A 16,760-nucleotide genomic window follows, 5' to 3' on the forward strand; every position below is an offset into this window, starting at 1 on the left:
CACTCTGGAGAACCGTTGAAAACATTATACTACCACACAGTGCTGTGTTCCAAACATACATTCTCAGTAATTTCTCCCTGAAATTAAGGCCTATGTTAGATACTAGTGGACTTGTCTTGGCCAGGAATGCCTTTTTTGCCTATCTAGTCTGCTTTTGATGTCCTCCTTGCTTTGTCCCTCATGGGTTATTTTGCTTCCAAGATATCAGAATTCCCTTACTTTTTCTGCTTTGTGTTCACCAATTTTGGTGTTAAGTTTCTTGCTATTCTCATTACTGCTACTTCTAATTCCTTTTGTCTTTCTCCTGTTTACTGTCAACCCATAATCTGTACTCATGAGACTGTTTATTCAATTCTACAGATCCTGTTACCCTTCTTCGATTTGACTCGGACAGCAATGTCATCAGTGAATCTCATCAACCTTTCAGTCTGAATTTTATTCTCATTCTTGAACGTTTCTTGTACTACCATCATTGCATTTTCAGTGCATAGATTGATCAGCAGGCTGAAACACTTCATCCCTGCCTTAAACTTTTTAATCCATGCGCTTCATTCCTGGTCTTTTAGTCTTATTGTTTCCTCTTGGTTCTTGTACATATTGTACATTACCCATCTTTCCCTACAGCTTATTCCTTCTTTCTCAGAATTTTTGACACCTTGCACCAATTTACATTGTCAAACACTTTTTCTAGGTTGACAGGTCCTATGAGTGTGTCTTGATTTTGATTTAGTCTTGCTTCCATTATCAAGCACAGCTTCAGAACTGCTTCTCTGGTAACTTTACTGTTCTTGAAGCCAAGCTGATAGTCATATAATAGATCCTCAATTTCCTTTTCCACTCTTCTTTATATTACACTTGCCAGTAGCTTGAATACATGAGCTGTTAAACTGACTGTGCGTCAGTACTTGCACTTATCTGCCCTTTCTATCTTTAGAATTGTAGGGATGATATTTTTCTGGGAGTGTGATGCTACATTGCTTGTCTCATGGGTTCTACATGAGGCATGAATGTCTATGTAAATCCAGGTCACATTGAGAATAGAGCACTACATACCAAATACAAGAGTCTTGGAGCAGTGGATAATGCTTAAAAATTAGCAGAGCATTTACATCTGCAGCATAAACATGTGCTGTAATGGTAGATGTGAGTTATTCAAAACCTGAGCTGCAATATTCAGCAGCAGAATTTTTGGCCTACTTACTATGCAATGCTTCCTCTGTATGCTAATGTTTGTGTTTTCTGTACCATTATTTATATTGCACCCAAGAATTCTTAATATTGGATGAATTTTGGTGATAAGGGACTTAGATGGTAATTAGGATGAAGCTCATTAAAGCACTAATGGGAAATTCAAATGGGAGATGACATGTTGTTAGGAAGAATAACTACTAACCACCACATACAACTGTATACACTTCTAGAGAGACCAGGCATCATCTGGGAGGTGATCAGTGACCATATGAATCAAAATTGTGAACTAACCACAACTCACACACAATTTCCATTACTACTGGTTCCACACATCATTCCGAGCATCTTCAGAAACTACTAGTAGCCACTGTCCACACAGTAAATGTATCTGATTCCATACAGCACCAATACCAGACATCATTCATTTTGTACACTTTCTTTGGTTTCAGTAGAATGCCATGTCATTTCAACCATGCATGTCAATTTTTACACTTCCATCTACATTATTCCGTGAAATATTGAATTTTGAACTGAAGTGTCTTACACTGGTGTTGTACACAGCCAGATACATTTTATATTTGTTTGATAGCTATTAAAAGTTACTGAAAATGCTCACATCTGACAAGTAAAACTGGTAATAAAGGAAGTTGTATGCAACTTTTGGCTGCTCCACACTTTTACCTCATTCTGTTCTATGATACTGTATCCATCATGGAGCAATTCATCAATTTGCCACATTTGGCACTCCAGTCGAAACACTAACTTGACCTATTTTGTAAATCACAACTACAATTTAATACATGTTGAAAGTTATTGGAACCTAAAGGAAAGGAACTCATGCTGATAAGATCATTTGTGTCTCTGTGGAGGAGTCCAAAGTTATGGCACTGATAACTTAAATAAGCTAAATTGTTTATAACATATTTATTTATTTAATTGGAAAAATAATCTGTTCGTTATATTGCAGGCATTGTCTTCTCTCATCTGGTGTATAATGGGTGTGACTTTTTTAATGAGTTCAGTTGTTACAATTTACTATAAACAATAATAGTAATTATGTCAATAACATGTGCAGAGAAGAGGGGAGTACTATGTGAGGAGAAGAGTTGAAGACCTAGGAATCAGAGGATCAAGGGGAAGAGGAAGACCAAAACTGAGATGGAAAGACAAGGTAGCAGGAAACCTACAGGAAAAAGGAGGCTCAGAGAAGAAGCACTGGATAGGCATTTATGGAAGAGAAGGATCCAGCAAAGCAATGCCGACCCTACCTGACATGGGAAAAGGCTGAGATGATGATGATGATGATGATGATGATGATGAACATGATCATGATGATCATGATGATGGTGATGTCAATAACTCTTTAACTATTAAAGCTTCAGGCTTGAATTTATTTTCAATGAGCTTGTCCCACTGCAGCAGTTCCAAAACTGTCATTGGTTTTTCTCTAGCATGCTTGTAATGAGTTTTAATGTAATTTCATTAAAATCATATTAGTGGTGAAGCCACAGGTCCCTCCACATTTCCTCATCCCATGACCATGTCACCAGAATGCACTGCTCTTCCTGCCTGGAAAAGTCCAGTGACCAATGGGCCTCACAGGTTGCTAGGCATCTTTGCTTCCACTCAGCTCACCTGTCACTGCCCTCTGACATTTAGCTGCCCCAACGAACATTCACACTTTCACAGCCGAACTGTCAGATTCACTCCATCTTACAGCAGTCAAACCAGCTGCTAGTAATGTCACACTAGTGAATAACAGAGAGTGAGAAAACTGGAACAGAAGAGACGAGGTGTGTTGCTACTGAAGCAAGTTGAAAATTAGGTGGGCTGGTAAAATATGGAATGAGGAGGTTTTCTACAGAATCGGCAAAGAAGGTAACATATGGAAAATGCTGAGAAGAAGAAGGGACAGGATGATAGGACATATGTTTAGAAATCAGAAAATAGTTTCCATGGTACTAGAGGGAACTGCAGGGGATAAAAACTGTAGGGGAAGACAGAGACTGGAATAATGTTGTTGTTGTTGTGGTCTTCAGTCTAGAGACTGCTTTGATGCAGCTGTCAATGCTACTCTATCATGTGCAAGCTTCTTTATCTCCCAGTACCTACTGCAACCTACATCCTTCTGAATCTGCTTAGTGTATTCATCTTTTGGTCTCCCTCTACTTTTTTTACCCTCCACACATCCCTCCAATACTAAACTGGTGATCCCTTGATGCCTAAGAATGTGTCTTACCAACTGATCCCTTCTTCTAGTCAAGTTGCACCACAAGTTCCTCTTCTCCCCAATTCTATTCAGTTCCTCCTCATTAGTTATGTGATCTATCCATCTAATCTTCAGCATTACTCTGTAGTACCACATTTCAAAATCTTCTATTCTTTTCTTGTCTAAACTATTTATTGTCCATGTTTCACTTCCATACATGGGCACATTCCATGCAAATTATTTCAGAAAGCGCTTCCTGACACTGAAAATCTCTATTCAATGTTAACAAATTTCTCTTCTTCAGAAACACTTTTCTTGTCACAGTCAGTCTATATTTTAAATCCTCTCTCTTTTGACCATCATCAGTTATTTTGCTCCACAAATAGCAAAACTCATCTACTACTTTAAGTGACTAATTTCTTAATATAATCCCCTCAGCATTGCCTGATTTAATTTGACTATCCTCATTTTGCTTTTGTTAATGTTCATCTTATGAGACTTGAATATAGTCAACAAATAATTGGGGACATAGGATGTTAGCACAAGAGAGGAATTGATGGTGGGCCACATAAAAGCAGTCAGAAGACTGATGACTCAAAAAGGAAATTCAAATATTGTCAGTCATTGTTAATTTATGATTAGAGCTTTTTTTTTGTTTGTGTTTTTACTTTTGTTTACCAGGATATATCTTAGAAATTAGTGACTGAAGAAATTTTGTGTCAGTTGAATCCATATATCTACCAGTACATGATTTTCACTTCTTCTGAACTTTATTGATATATTTTCAGCTTGTGAACCGCCATAAGAACAACAAAAAGAGACAACCTACACCTTTAACAGAAGATATGTTGAATGAATTAAACAAAAACCATATGGGTGGCCTTGATAATTTTGGAGCAGAAGATCTCTATAATATGGAAGATGTATGGAATGACAAACCATATGATAAACCACCAAAGAAGGTAACAATATTTACTAAAAAATTAAAGCTTGTTATTAGGTAAACTTTTGTGTTTCTATTTGCAAAATCACATTATCTGAACCACTTAATTACTCATAATCCCACACCCCATTTTCAAACATAAATTTTTAAGAGGTGTGTGGGGGGGGACTCTGTCTTGTCTTACGAAATAGTCTTGAACACTCAAAACATTAAAATTCAGAACATACTTGTCCTGTTATCATCTGCAATAATGAACAAGTTTTCACTTAAACTGTAACCATATAAGACACAGTATGGCACAAGTAGTGCAAGGAGATGGGTCCACCCTCTGATGGAGAAGGCACACGTAAGTGAAATATATTCAATACAAACATAGGACAGGAGAATTTTCTCTCTTCTGTACAGATACAAGGGTGTAGCTTTGTTGAAGTTGTCATAGAAGAACGCTCATAGACTTCTAACCAGTCAAGCACCAAGCAGAAAACCAATGCCTTACCCTGCTGTTTTGAATATGTAAGGCTAACAGAACAAAAATTTGTTGATTAGGACAACTGTACAGCGAGGGAAAATATTTACAATGTCCTAGTTATCCTCTGTGTGTATAGCCTTGAAATCATGGGGCTTATTTAAAATTTAAGCTCAAAACTGAATGTGGTGTATGTGTCTAGATTTACTCTGGTGAATTTAAAACTCCCTGGACATTCATAACAGTGGGATCCACCCCTACCCCTATCTGCTCTAAACCACAGATAAAACCTTTGTAACTATTGATTCTAAGTCTATTATATTCTGCATTTGCCCACATCATGAGCTGCCTGCTTAATTTGTCAGTGAACTACTTGAAAACTGACGTTTGCTTATAGAACAGGTATATTAACTGAGGACACCAACTCAGTCATGCCAGTCACTGCAAGACAACAGCTCAACTTCTGTACAAGTAGTTCCAAGCAAAGAGATTTTACTTGATTTGCGAAATATTCATATCATGCAGTTTTAAACACATAATAATGATACAGAGGAACTAGAAACAATCATTAATGGTCACACATTAAACAAAATTAGACGTGAAAAATTTATTGGTGTTCAAGTAAATTATAAACTAAAGTGGAAGAAAACGTACTGACAAGGATTGTAAGAAATTTGTTAAAGTTTGGTTACGCAATAAATTACACAAATCTAAAGATCATGAATCAAACTGAATATTTGAGTCATTATAATTATGAATAACTTAACCTTTAACTACTATGGATGATCTCTCAGGCTACTACATTTTTTTGTCTTTTGATATTTCACGCTCCCCAGCAAGATGAAGTACACTCTTCTGCATACCATCCTATTGGATGACAGGCTACAAATGCCAGAAATATGGCATTGTTGTTTGCAATTTGTTTATTTTGGACCTTGAGAGGTCTCACAGGTGTACCATAGTGTTCGCGAGTTGTGTTTTTGTTGAATTTTACCATTTCTCCTTGGTGAGGAAAGCTAGACCTTCAATGCAATGTTGTCTTTGCAAGACGGATGTGGGCATTCAAGAATATCTCAGTGAATTCTCAGATGAAGGCTCTGTTGACAGTAATGATGACCCTGACTTTGATTCAGAGAAAGAAACTGAAAGTCATGAAGATGTGATGGATGATGTCAATGGAGAAGCATACTTCTTTGCTAAGAACAGAAAGAAAAAAATGGAGAAAACAGAAGCCGCTAATGTAAGAACAAGGCAACTAAACATTGTCTTACAGCTACCTGAACTGCAACAGATTCTTAAAAGTCTTGTAGAAAACTTTCTATTTTGGAGATATGATCCTAGCCTTTTGTTTTCCTTATTTGAAGTGGAAAACAAGGTATCCTTGTCAATAGTGTGGCACTTTGATTGGGTTTGAGAATTGTAGGAGGGTCTGTGTGCAATGCATGAAGGCTGAAAGCAATTAGAATTTGATTCATGGCCTTGGAAGAATACATAAGGTAATTACTATCTTCTTGATTTTTAAAATAAAAATTTGGCAAAATTTCTCCCTAGATAGAATAATGGGGTAGAATAATTGCTCTAATGCTAAAATGATGAGTAGTAAACTCAGAGCTGATTCCAAATACAGTTTGTCATAACTGAAATGTGTTTTCCTACAGTTATGTAGTGAATCTGTAATACTGTCTTCCTGACGATAATCTGTGAGTGGTTAGAGAGGTAACTATCTGCTCTTATTTTAGTAATACATAAAGTAAAAATAAAATTGCAAATTCTGCTGTGTTTTAGTTTTCAAACTGTTTTAAATTCTGCATTGCTGCGCAGTGTAGGATCCTTACCAGATAGGACTAACAGAGTATATCGAAAAAGTTCAAAGAAGGGCAGCACATTTTGTATTATCACAAAATATGGGAGAAAGTGTCACTGAAATGATACAGGATTTGGACTGGACATCATTAAAAGAAAGGCGTTTTTTGTTGCGATGGAATCTTCTCACAAAACTCGAATCATCAACTTTCTCCTCCAAATGTGAAAATATTTTTTTGACACTGACCTACATAGGGAGAAATGATCACCATGATAAAATAAGGGAAATCAGAGCTTGTACAGAAAGATATAGGTGTTCATTTTTTCTGCACGCTATACTAGATTGGAATAATAGAGAATTGTGAAGGTGGTTCGATGAACCTTCTGCCAGGCACTTAAATATGATTTGCACAGTATCCATGTAGATGTAGCTGTAGATGTTTAAAAAATGCAAATTTCCATAAAGTCTGTTTTCAAGATGTGTAACGAACAACAGGAAGTCATGAAAATATATATTCATCAAAACAGGGGTTTTATACAAAAAATACAATAAAAAGGCAGTCTGAGAGACCTCCCCATAGTAATTGTGTTCCTGTCAACATCCGTAGTAGCTGAGGGTTAAGTTGATCACATAGAAATGTAACAGGAAAAGCTATCTAAAGATTGCAATTTATTGGCAGAATACTTAGAGGATGTAACAGGTTTACTAAATAGACTGCCTACACTACTCTTGTCTGCCCTCTTCTGGAGTACTGTTTCACACAGTGAGATCCATATCAGATAGGATTGATGGAGGGCATTGAAAAAGTTCAAAGAAGGGCAGCTAGTTTTGAATTATCATGAAATAGGGGAGAGAGTGCCACAGATATGATATGTGAGTTTGTGTGGCAATCACTAAACAAAGGTGTTTTATGTTGCAGCAGGATCTTTTCATGAAGTTTCAGTCACCAACTCTCTCCTCTGAATGTGAAAATATCTTGTTGGTGCCCACCTACATAGGGAGAAATGATAATTGTAATAAAATAAAAGAAATTAGAGCTTTCACAGAAAAATTTAAGTATTCATTTTTCCCTCATGCTGTTCAAGAGAGGAACAGTAGAGAAATAGCTTGAAGGTGGTTCGGTGAACACTCTACCAGGCACTTAATTGTGGATTACAGAGCAGTCATGTAGATGTATATGCAGATGAAGTCAATCAAAGAACTAAGTACAGTGTAGTTTTCTTTCCAAATTATCTGAACTAGGTAGCAGTGAAAGAGATACCTGGGATAGTATTGTCAGTTCTCTCAGTCAGTGCCTCCCCCACTTCTTTACCTGCCAATGAGAAGTCTTTCATTGAGTCCACAACTAAGTGCACACTGTTGAGTCAGTGTCAGCAAGCCATGGCTGCTACACATATAGCATCATAATAAGCAACAACTACTGGGTCCTATTGTTGACATAATTTACATGGCAACTGTCCATAATTTAGTTTGCCACCAGCCTGGCTTTGTCACCGAATTGCTTTTGATCATTTGCATACGTGTTCACTATATGGAAGTGTTGTTTGTTTGCTGAGAGAGCTTTGATTTTCATTGCATATTTCTAGTCTTGTTTATGACTAAAAGTGGCTGTTATAAGACACATGGGATTAAATGAACAGTATCATCTGCAATACATACGAATTTTTTCGTGACATTGAAGACAATCTCAGAAGAAATAAAATTTTGTTGGCACTACAGGCAAGAACACTGAGGACCTGTGGTGTTTCACCCTGAACAGTGCAGAGAATAACATGTGCAGAAGCACAGGGGAAGGAAATCTGAATTCGAGATACATGGTTCATTCTCCAAGAAAGGATATTAGCAGAGGAAGAGTTGTCAGTGATTTGTACAATTTCTAATCGGAGATCGTTTGTCGTAATGTAATTAAATTTCACAGTCATGCTTCATATTTCATATAACAAAAAGTGACAGATGTCTTATGCAACAAGACTGGTTTCGCAGGGGGCTACCACTCAACTGGCAATATTTTAAAATGTTTGGGATTTTGATACAGAAAATGCAGCGAAGGAAGATGCATTCTGATGTAGATACCATACTGTAGCAATAGACCCACTTCTACAAGAAAAATACACTACACTACATCAAGAAAGAAAATATTCCTTGCCCTATTATTCATCTTGCTGAGATCTGACAATCAAAATAGTGCCAGGAAGCACATGTAAAGACAAACGTGGCTTGAAAGTGCTGACTGGGAAAGGCAACAGACATTTTTTATGTCATATAGCATCAGCAGAAAATGGATTCATTAAATATACAAACTGATATTTATGTTCAGCAAATCTAGTGATTGTCATTAGGAAATGAGTAGAGATGTGGTGAACATTGCTTCTTTTTAATTTTTTATTACATGATTTAGAGGAGAGTTGTGTCATCATCATGTATAATGACAGTGATGTTTCAAAGAATGAGTAAAAAAGTCATAATTCAAACACAATGAAGGGAGAAATTGTGCAGTAGCTAGAAGAGAAAAATATTTCATGTTAGAGCTACTGTACTCACTCATAGGCATTGGAGGAAGTCAGGTGACATAAGCACCTTTACAGTCAATTTGAACTTGACTAAATATCATCCATAATGGCAAAAAGGTTTTAAGGCTTCTCCCTTAACAATGCCAATACAACCCAATAGAAAATAAGAAAATGTGCAAGTAGATGACTTTCTTAGTTCTCCAGAAGATGATAATTAAGAAACATTAACTTAGATTAACTGCTATGTTTTTTTTTTCTTCTCTTGACTCAAACTTGTGAACACAGTTTCCTCTCACCACTGCCTTTCATGTCCGCTTCCTCTTTTCCTCTCATTATACCAACAATTTTTCAAAATGCCTGTGCTGACATATTTGTTCATTTTATTTCCAGGGAGCAGGGGTTAAATGTAACATGCATATCTCATGAACACTTAAATGTCAATATAATGAAAAATGAAACTGATTTGTACATTGACAAAAGAATAATAACAGTGTATTTTGCTACAATATGATTCATAATTCATGCAAAAATACATCTGAACAGGCCTCCATTTTACAGCAGTGCCTTAAACAGATTTGTCGATACATCATTCTGCAGCCATAATTGTTTGAAACAACTCATTATCTGCTTTTGACTGTAAAATCTTTATTTCAGATTGCTGTTTGGTCAAACACTTAACTTCCAAGCAAGCACTTTATAATGTGTTGGGCATGGCAATCGGCCATCGGCCATCTCATAGCCATGCCAGATAGCACCGTTGATATTATTGTTGGATGACAAAGTTTATTGAGTTTATTTCAACATGGATCTTCTGACAGCTGAGGTCTACCAGTGAGAACATGAGTGTGCAAAGTTTACAGAACGGTTGGAAAAGGGAAAAGGGGGGGAATGACTTCCATACTTGTCCCTCCAGTCACCACTTCCACTGCTCCATAGTATATTTACTTTGTATGCTTTTGATGCCAGTTATTTTATAGAAGTATTTCCTGGAACAATGCAACTAGTAATGAAAGTATTTATCATGCCAAAGAATGCAATAAGACTACAGTGTAAAATACATAATGAAACATTTTGAAGATTCCTCATACAGGGCTATTACAAATGATTGAAGTGATTTCATAAATTCACTGTAGCTCCATTCAATGACATATGGTCACGACACACTACAGATGCATAGAAAAACTCATAAAGTTTTGTTCAGCTGAAGCCGCACTTCAGGTTTCTGCCGCCAGAGCACTCGAGAGCGCAGTGAGACAAAATGGCGACAGGAGCCGAGAAAGCGTATGTCGTGCTTGAAATGCACTCACATCAGTCAGTCATAACAGTGCAACGACACTTCAGGACGAAATTCAACAAAGATCCACCAACTGCTAACTCCATTCGGCGATGGTATGTGCAGTTTAAAGCTTCTGGATGCCTCTGTAAGGGGAAATCAACGGGTCGGCCTGCAGTGAGCGAAGAAACGGTTGAACGCGTGCGGGCAAGTTTCACACGTAGCCCGCGGAAGTCGATGAATAAAGCAAGCAGGGAGCTAAACGTACGACAGCCGACGGTTTGGAAAATCTTATGGAAAAGGCTAAAGCAGAAGCCTTACCGTTTACAATTGCTATAAGTCCTGACACCCGAAGACAAAGTCAAACGCTTTGAATTTTCGGCGCGGTTGCAACAGCTCATGGAAGAGGATGCGTTCAGTGCGAAACTTGTTTTCAGTGATGAAGCAATATTTTTTCTTAATGGTGAAGTGAACAGACACAATGTGCGAATCTGGGCGGTAGAAAATCCTCACGCATTCGTGCAGCAAATTCGCAATTCACCAAAAGTTAACGTGTTTTGTGCAATCTCATGGTTTAAAGTTTACGGCCCCTTTTTCTTCTGCGAAAAAAACGTTACAGGACACGTGTATCTGGACATGCTGGAAAATTGGCTCATGCCACAACTGGAGACCGACAGCGCCAACTTCATCTTTCAACAGGATGGTGCTCCACCGCACTTCCATCATGATGTTCGGCATTTCTTAAACAGGAGATTGGAAAACAGATGGATCGGTCATGGTGGAGATCATGATCAGTAATTCATTTCATGGCCTCCACGCTCTCCCGACTTAACCCCATGTGATTTCTCTCTGTGGGGTTATGTGAAAGATTCAGTGTTTAAACCTCCTCTACCAAGAAACGTGCCAGAAATGCGAGCTTGCATCAACGATGCTTTCGGACTCATTGATGGGGACATGCAGCGCCGAGTGTGGGAGGAACTTGATTATCGGCTTGATGTCTGCCGAATCACTAAAGGGGCACATATCGAACATTTGTGAACGCCTAAAAAAACTTTTTGAGTTTTTGTATGTGTGTGCAAAGCATTGTGAAAATATCTCAAATAATAAAGTTATTGTAGAGCTGTGAAATCGCTTCAATCATTTGTAATAACCCTGTAGTATTCCAAGATTTTTTATCAGCACTTTTGAATAATCATGAAAACTACTTTTTAATTAACAGCAACATATAAAATTAAAACATGATCAAAAACAAAGCCCATGACGTCTTTTGTTCCACACATAAGATTTAGAAGAATATTACTTGTACTATCTGATAAAAAATGTCTGAACACCTGCTAGTAGGCATTAATATGAGGTTTGTCCACCATCTACCTTTATGATGGCTTGAACTCTGCTGGAGATACTTTCAGTGAGATGTCTGTGGACAAATGGCAGCCATTATTCCTCAAGAGCCAAAATCAGAGAAGGTAGTGATGTTAGACACCAGGATCTGGAGTGAAGTCAATATTCTGACTCATCCCAAAGGTGTCCTATTGGTTTCAGGTCAGGCCACTGGGCAGGCCATGACAGGATGCATTGTAATGCCGTACAAATAGTTATTGACTATGCACTGCCCCTCTACTGTATGCAGTGCACAATGCTGTAAAATGTGTTCACATCCTTCCACATTTAACATTTTCTTAAGCACAATAAGGGGATCGTTCCCTAACCACAAAAAGCAGCCCCAAACACTAACACCGCATTTGCTGTAATTCATTACAGCAAATGTAACAATAAATGATGACAGGAATTTGCAAAAGCCAAATCCTTTTATCTGATTGCTACAGGATGTAGTATGATTCATTACTCCAAACCACTTGTTTCCAGTCTTCCACTCACCAGTGACGTCACTCTTCACACCACCTCAAGTGACGCTTATCATTGACTACAGAAACTTGTTACTTATGAGAAGTTGCTCGACCATTGTACACATTTTTTTTATAACTCCCTATGCATAGTCATTGTGCTAGGTGGGCTACTTATAGCACTTTGGAGCTCATTTGATTTTTTTTACAACCATCCAATGAAATGCTTGACAGTCTTTGTCCCAGTACATGAGGCTTCATGTTCTCATTTCACAGTCACATCACCAGCAGTCAGCTTGGGCAACTTTAGATGGGTAGAAATGCCCCTGATGGATCTGATTCTCAGATCCATGCACATGATCAAAATCACTGAGCTCTTCTGTTGTTACAACTTCTCTGCTTAAAACACAATACTTCCTGCCTCCTTTTACATGGGTGAGTTTGCCTCTTGTGACATCTAGTGGTCAATTCTGCATTACAAAGGTGTGTCAGATACTTTTGATCACATAGTATAGTCTAATAAAACAGTCTTGAACATGGTACCTGCAGGCAAAGCCAAGAAATTGGGACTCTAAGCAGATTAAAAAGTCAATTAAATGCAACAGTTATCAGCCTTTCTTACAACTTACCTATCTAGGCTTGGGAGACTGAAAATCACTGACAGTAGCATGACAGTGCTTGCTATAGTACTCTGGCATCCATTCTCACAGTATTCAGGCAGCTGTTATGTTTTCCACTGCATCTGTGTCCTAACGTAAGTCTTCTAAGAGGGGCAGAAGCTATGACAGTTGTGAAGGGTTGACCGTCATATTAAGACTATAATCAAACAGTTTCCCGTTCATCCCATAATGTATGACTATGCTCTTGAATTTACACATCCAGTCAGCTCTATTTCCCCATTAGAGTCCTTCATACAAAATGTCTTCAGAGTGTGCTATTCAAAACTTGTTCACTCACTTTTTTTACTAATTTTTCATAACTATCCTTAAACTATTAATAAACTGTGATAAGCATATGTGCATAGGATTACATGAAAAAATGCAGATCAAAGTATAGGAAGATATGTAACTTTACTCTGTACATGAATCTGTTTGTCACATGATATAAGGAAGCTATAGTAAAATTCATCAAACGTAGTTGTGTGTTCTAAATTATCCTTAAAACTCCAGAGTGTAGTGATGATTCCAACAGCTGTGCTCAGTTGCATGACACTTCCATCATGAATAAGTTTAGTGGTTGATCATTGAAGTTCAAGTTTGACTAGTAATAATATTCCACTGTATAACATCTGTTTGTAAATTTAAGGATTACATTCAATAACCTTTCGGATTACAGCGTTCATCAGCTTCACTTCAAGAAAACAGCATGGCAAACCTTTATGATAGCTGGCGCTCTGAGTGGAATGGATACTACTACAATGCATATTATGGAAATGGTAATGGATCTAGTACCAGTGGGTATGCACGAAGGAGGTCTGACTATGACACAAATTTCTGAAGTAAGCAATCTGTGGCCACACAAGCATACCAGGATCATCTGTCTGATAGTCCTTAGAAAAGAGAAAAATCTGTGTTGTTCAGTGTTTCAGGAATTACTTATTTCTATAAACTGTAAATAATATATGTAAGTCTGATATTTGGAAATGTGTGTCCACATTCTAATTTCTCTAGTCAGGTGACAAAATGGAGTCCATAGATATTTAACAAGCAACAGGAAACTGTGATAAATTTTATGTGGCCATGCTTAAATCATGATAGCAACTACAGCTGTACAAATAAATGTCGAGGAGAACTACAATTAGCTCAATGTTGTGATAACTGTAAGCAAATCTGATAGTTGCACACACAATTTTATTCATGAATAAGAGGTTTTATCCTCATTACAAATTATATTTATCCAGGCGAATTTCTCCATTATTGTCCTCTGTGAAATGTGTCCCAATAGAGAAGCTGCCTAATCTTTGTTGAAAATCTTGTTTTCAATTTAAGATTTTGTATCTAGTAATCAAACTTAATATATAGTAAATCCTTCCAAGTAATACTCCCTGTAACTTCAATTGTACTGTTTGTCCAGAACAGATATTTATGTTAAGTAACAGGAATGATTCAATGGCTGCAGTCAAAATGCCATATACTTTTAACAGTGCTACATGTTGTGAAAATCAACAAAATGACATAAGTCATGAACGTTTCTGCTCATTTGATAGGAAGCTGTAAGCTGAATGCCAATTGAGAAATATTTTGTTACTGATAGTAGTCAGCTGATAACACTATGGACTGATAGAATGCACAAAAAGATCTGAAATTAATCACTATTTAGGGTCTAGCATTCTTGAACAAATCCAACCAAAAATCTGTAAAAGTATGATGACTTCCCACAGTGAAATATTTTCTTAACTGATGTATGTTTAAATGGGCCTAGAAACTCTTCATCTGCTGGCTTTATTTATACATAAATTTACAGTGCAGAGTAGAATATTTTAATTCTGAAGAAGCAACTTAAAAATTAAATAAAAGCTATGAGAGGAATAAATATTTTTGTATAACAGACTCAATTGATACACTCAAGAATTCAGCATAGTTTTCAGTAGTAGTAATCGTTCATGACTAGTGTTACATGATTTAAGAGAATAGTTCTTTACATAGGTACAAGGTGCTCTCAAAATTATCACACCAACAAATATGACATAATGTGCTAATAATGTACAAAGCCCTCCACAAGCTTGCCTAAAATTCTTGAAAAGACCTTTTGTGAGAGCATTACAGGAAAATGTAAGGTGAGAGACTAACAAAAGAATGGAATTTTAACAAACATACTTGGTAAATCTTACAAAACACCAACCAAAAGTGTCAGTTTAATTAAAAACCTTTTAGCATAAATATTTATTGTGATATTGCAAACAGGTGCACGCTTTAACTTAGGTTTCTGCTGTAACTAAATTTTCAGAATTACTAGATTTATTTTGTCATAGACATAAATAATTGACTTTCTGTTCATTGAGCACCTGAACTTCCTGTCCATACTGCATAATCAGGCTGAGGGAAAACTCAACAATAAGTTATGATATTGGTACATTACATATACTGTGGTACTTCTACTGACATGTATCTCTCTCCTTTGGAGCATACTAAGCAATGAACATCTTACTTCATTAATATTTTCTTGTAAATATTAGTGGAGTTATGCTCCTTGAGCAAGAAATTTTGTGATATTTGATGTCTAGGTGCTCACCTAGCCTTCATCAACTGCTGCAAATAAAAATCAGTGCACTGCCATGGAGCTAGACCATCTCCAAATTCCAAATTAATCCATTCACTCTAGGCAAATTTAAAAGGGAAGTAGCAACTGCTACAATAGCACAAAATCTGAGTTAGCCCAGTATTCCCCATGCAGATCTTTTATGTTTGCATATATGAATCATGAATGATTTCTCTTTGCTGTGTTGTAACATGATGTGAGCTAGCACCCTTGAGTATACTGTTTACATATCTTTTTAAATTAAACTGTTCAAGCTTGTCAATAAATGTGCTGAAATGGAGATGATGGTCTTGGCCATTTTCATAGTGTTTTCTCAACCACCTCCCCTTTCCCCCCACTTCCCACTTGTGTACTTTTTCTAATAATAATAACCATGGCAGTTTTATGACCAGTGACTCCACCCATTGCCATCCAGTTTAAATATTTATGCTTCTGGAGGCCTGGTGCCTGGAACAGCCACTACTCTTGCCAGGTGACATGACCATTCCTAATGGAATTTCAATGAAGCTTTGCACATAGGCCAAGAATTTGTAATCACAAAGGATGTTCACTATATTTTGAGTACTATAGGCTCTTCATATGGTGAACTAAACGTCAGCAACTGCATAAATGTGTAAAAGAGAGGGAGAAATAAGCTAAAAAACTAATATCATTCCCTGAAACACTTTTTGCATTTCCAGAAATATTTTGATCATTAATTTCTTAGAATTTGTTCACAAAAAATTACTAATAAATTTATTATTTACATCTGTTTTACAAACAATCTGTACATGTTTGCCACATGAAACAATATTATTGTTTACATGTATACATGTGTGTGTGAGTGCATGTGTGTGTGTGTGTATATTATATATAAATCTGTACAAAGTCAAGTTTAAAATATTTTGTATATACTGTACTTCATTGACCAATAAACAGAGTGAATGTTTAAAATTGTATCAATTTATTCTCATTTCACATAATGCTCACAATTTCCTCCTACATCCATAAAAAGATACATTAACAATTTTCAGTGGTACATTTCTTTTGTAAGAAATTAGCTTTTAGCTGTATGTAGACTGCCTTCTTATTAATTAATTATAACACTGCAAATGGGAAACAAAAAGGTTTTCCACAACTATGCTTTAGCTGGTATCACACTGAAGTACTGGTCATTAAGAGTTGTTGGGAAGGAGACTTTTCTGATGTCTTCAGATTTCCGGAATTTTAATGAATGAAAAACACCATCTGTATAAATATTTTTTATTGATGATGAACAGTTT

At 36.8% G+C, this 16,760-nt stretch overlaps 1 protein-coding gene across 1 annotated transcript in view; it reads left to right on the forward strand.

Annotated features, from left to right (window-relative positions):
* Positions 1 to 16,411, forward strand: part of LOC124795760 (mucin-2) — a 111,361-nt gene extending 94,950 nt beyond the window's left edge. Inside the window, exons 9-10 of the mRNA XM_047259843.1 lie at positions 4,189 to 4,362; positions 13,576 to 16,411. Of these exons, the coding sequence (XP_047115799.1) occupies positions 4,189 to 4,362; positions 13,576 to 13,737 (336 nt within the window). The 3' untranslated portion in view covers positions 13,738 to 16,411. The remainder of the gene's footprint in view (positions 1 to 4,188; positions 4,363 to 13,575) is intronic.
* Positions 16,412 to 16,760: the final 349 nt, after the last annotated feature.

The sequence above is a fragment of the Schistocerca piceifrons genome, chromosome 4 (genome assembly GCF_021461385.2).
Source record: "Schistocerca piceifrons isolate TAMUIC-IGC-003096 chromosome 4, iqSchPice1.1, whole genome shotgun sequence".
Lineage (NCBI taxonomy): Eukaryota > Metazoa > Arthropoda > Insecta > Orthoptera > Acrididae > Schistocerca > Schistocerca piceifrons.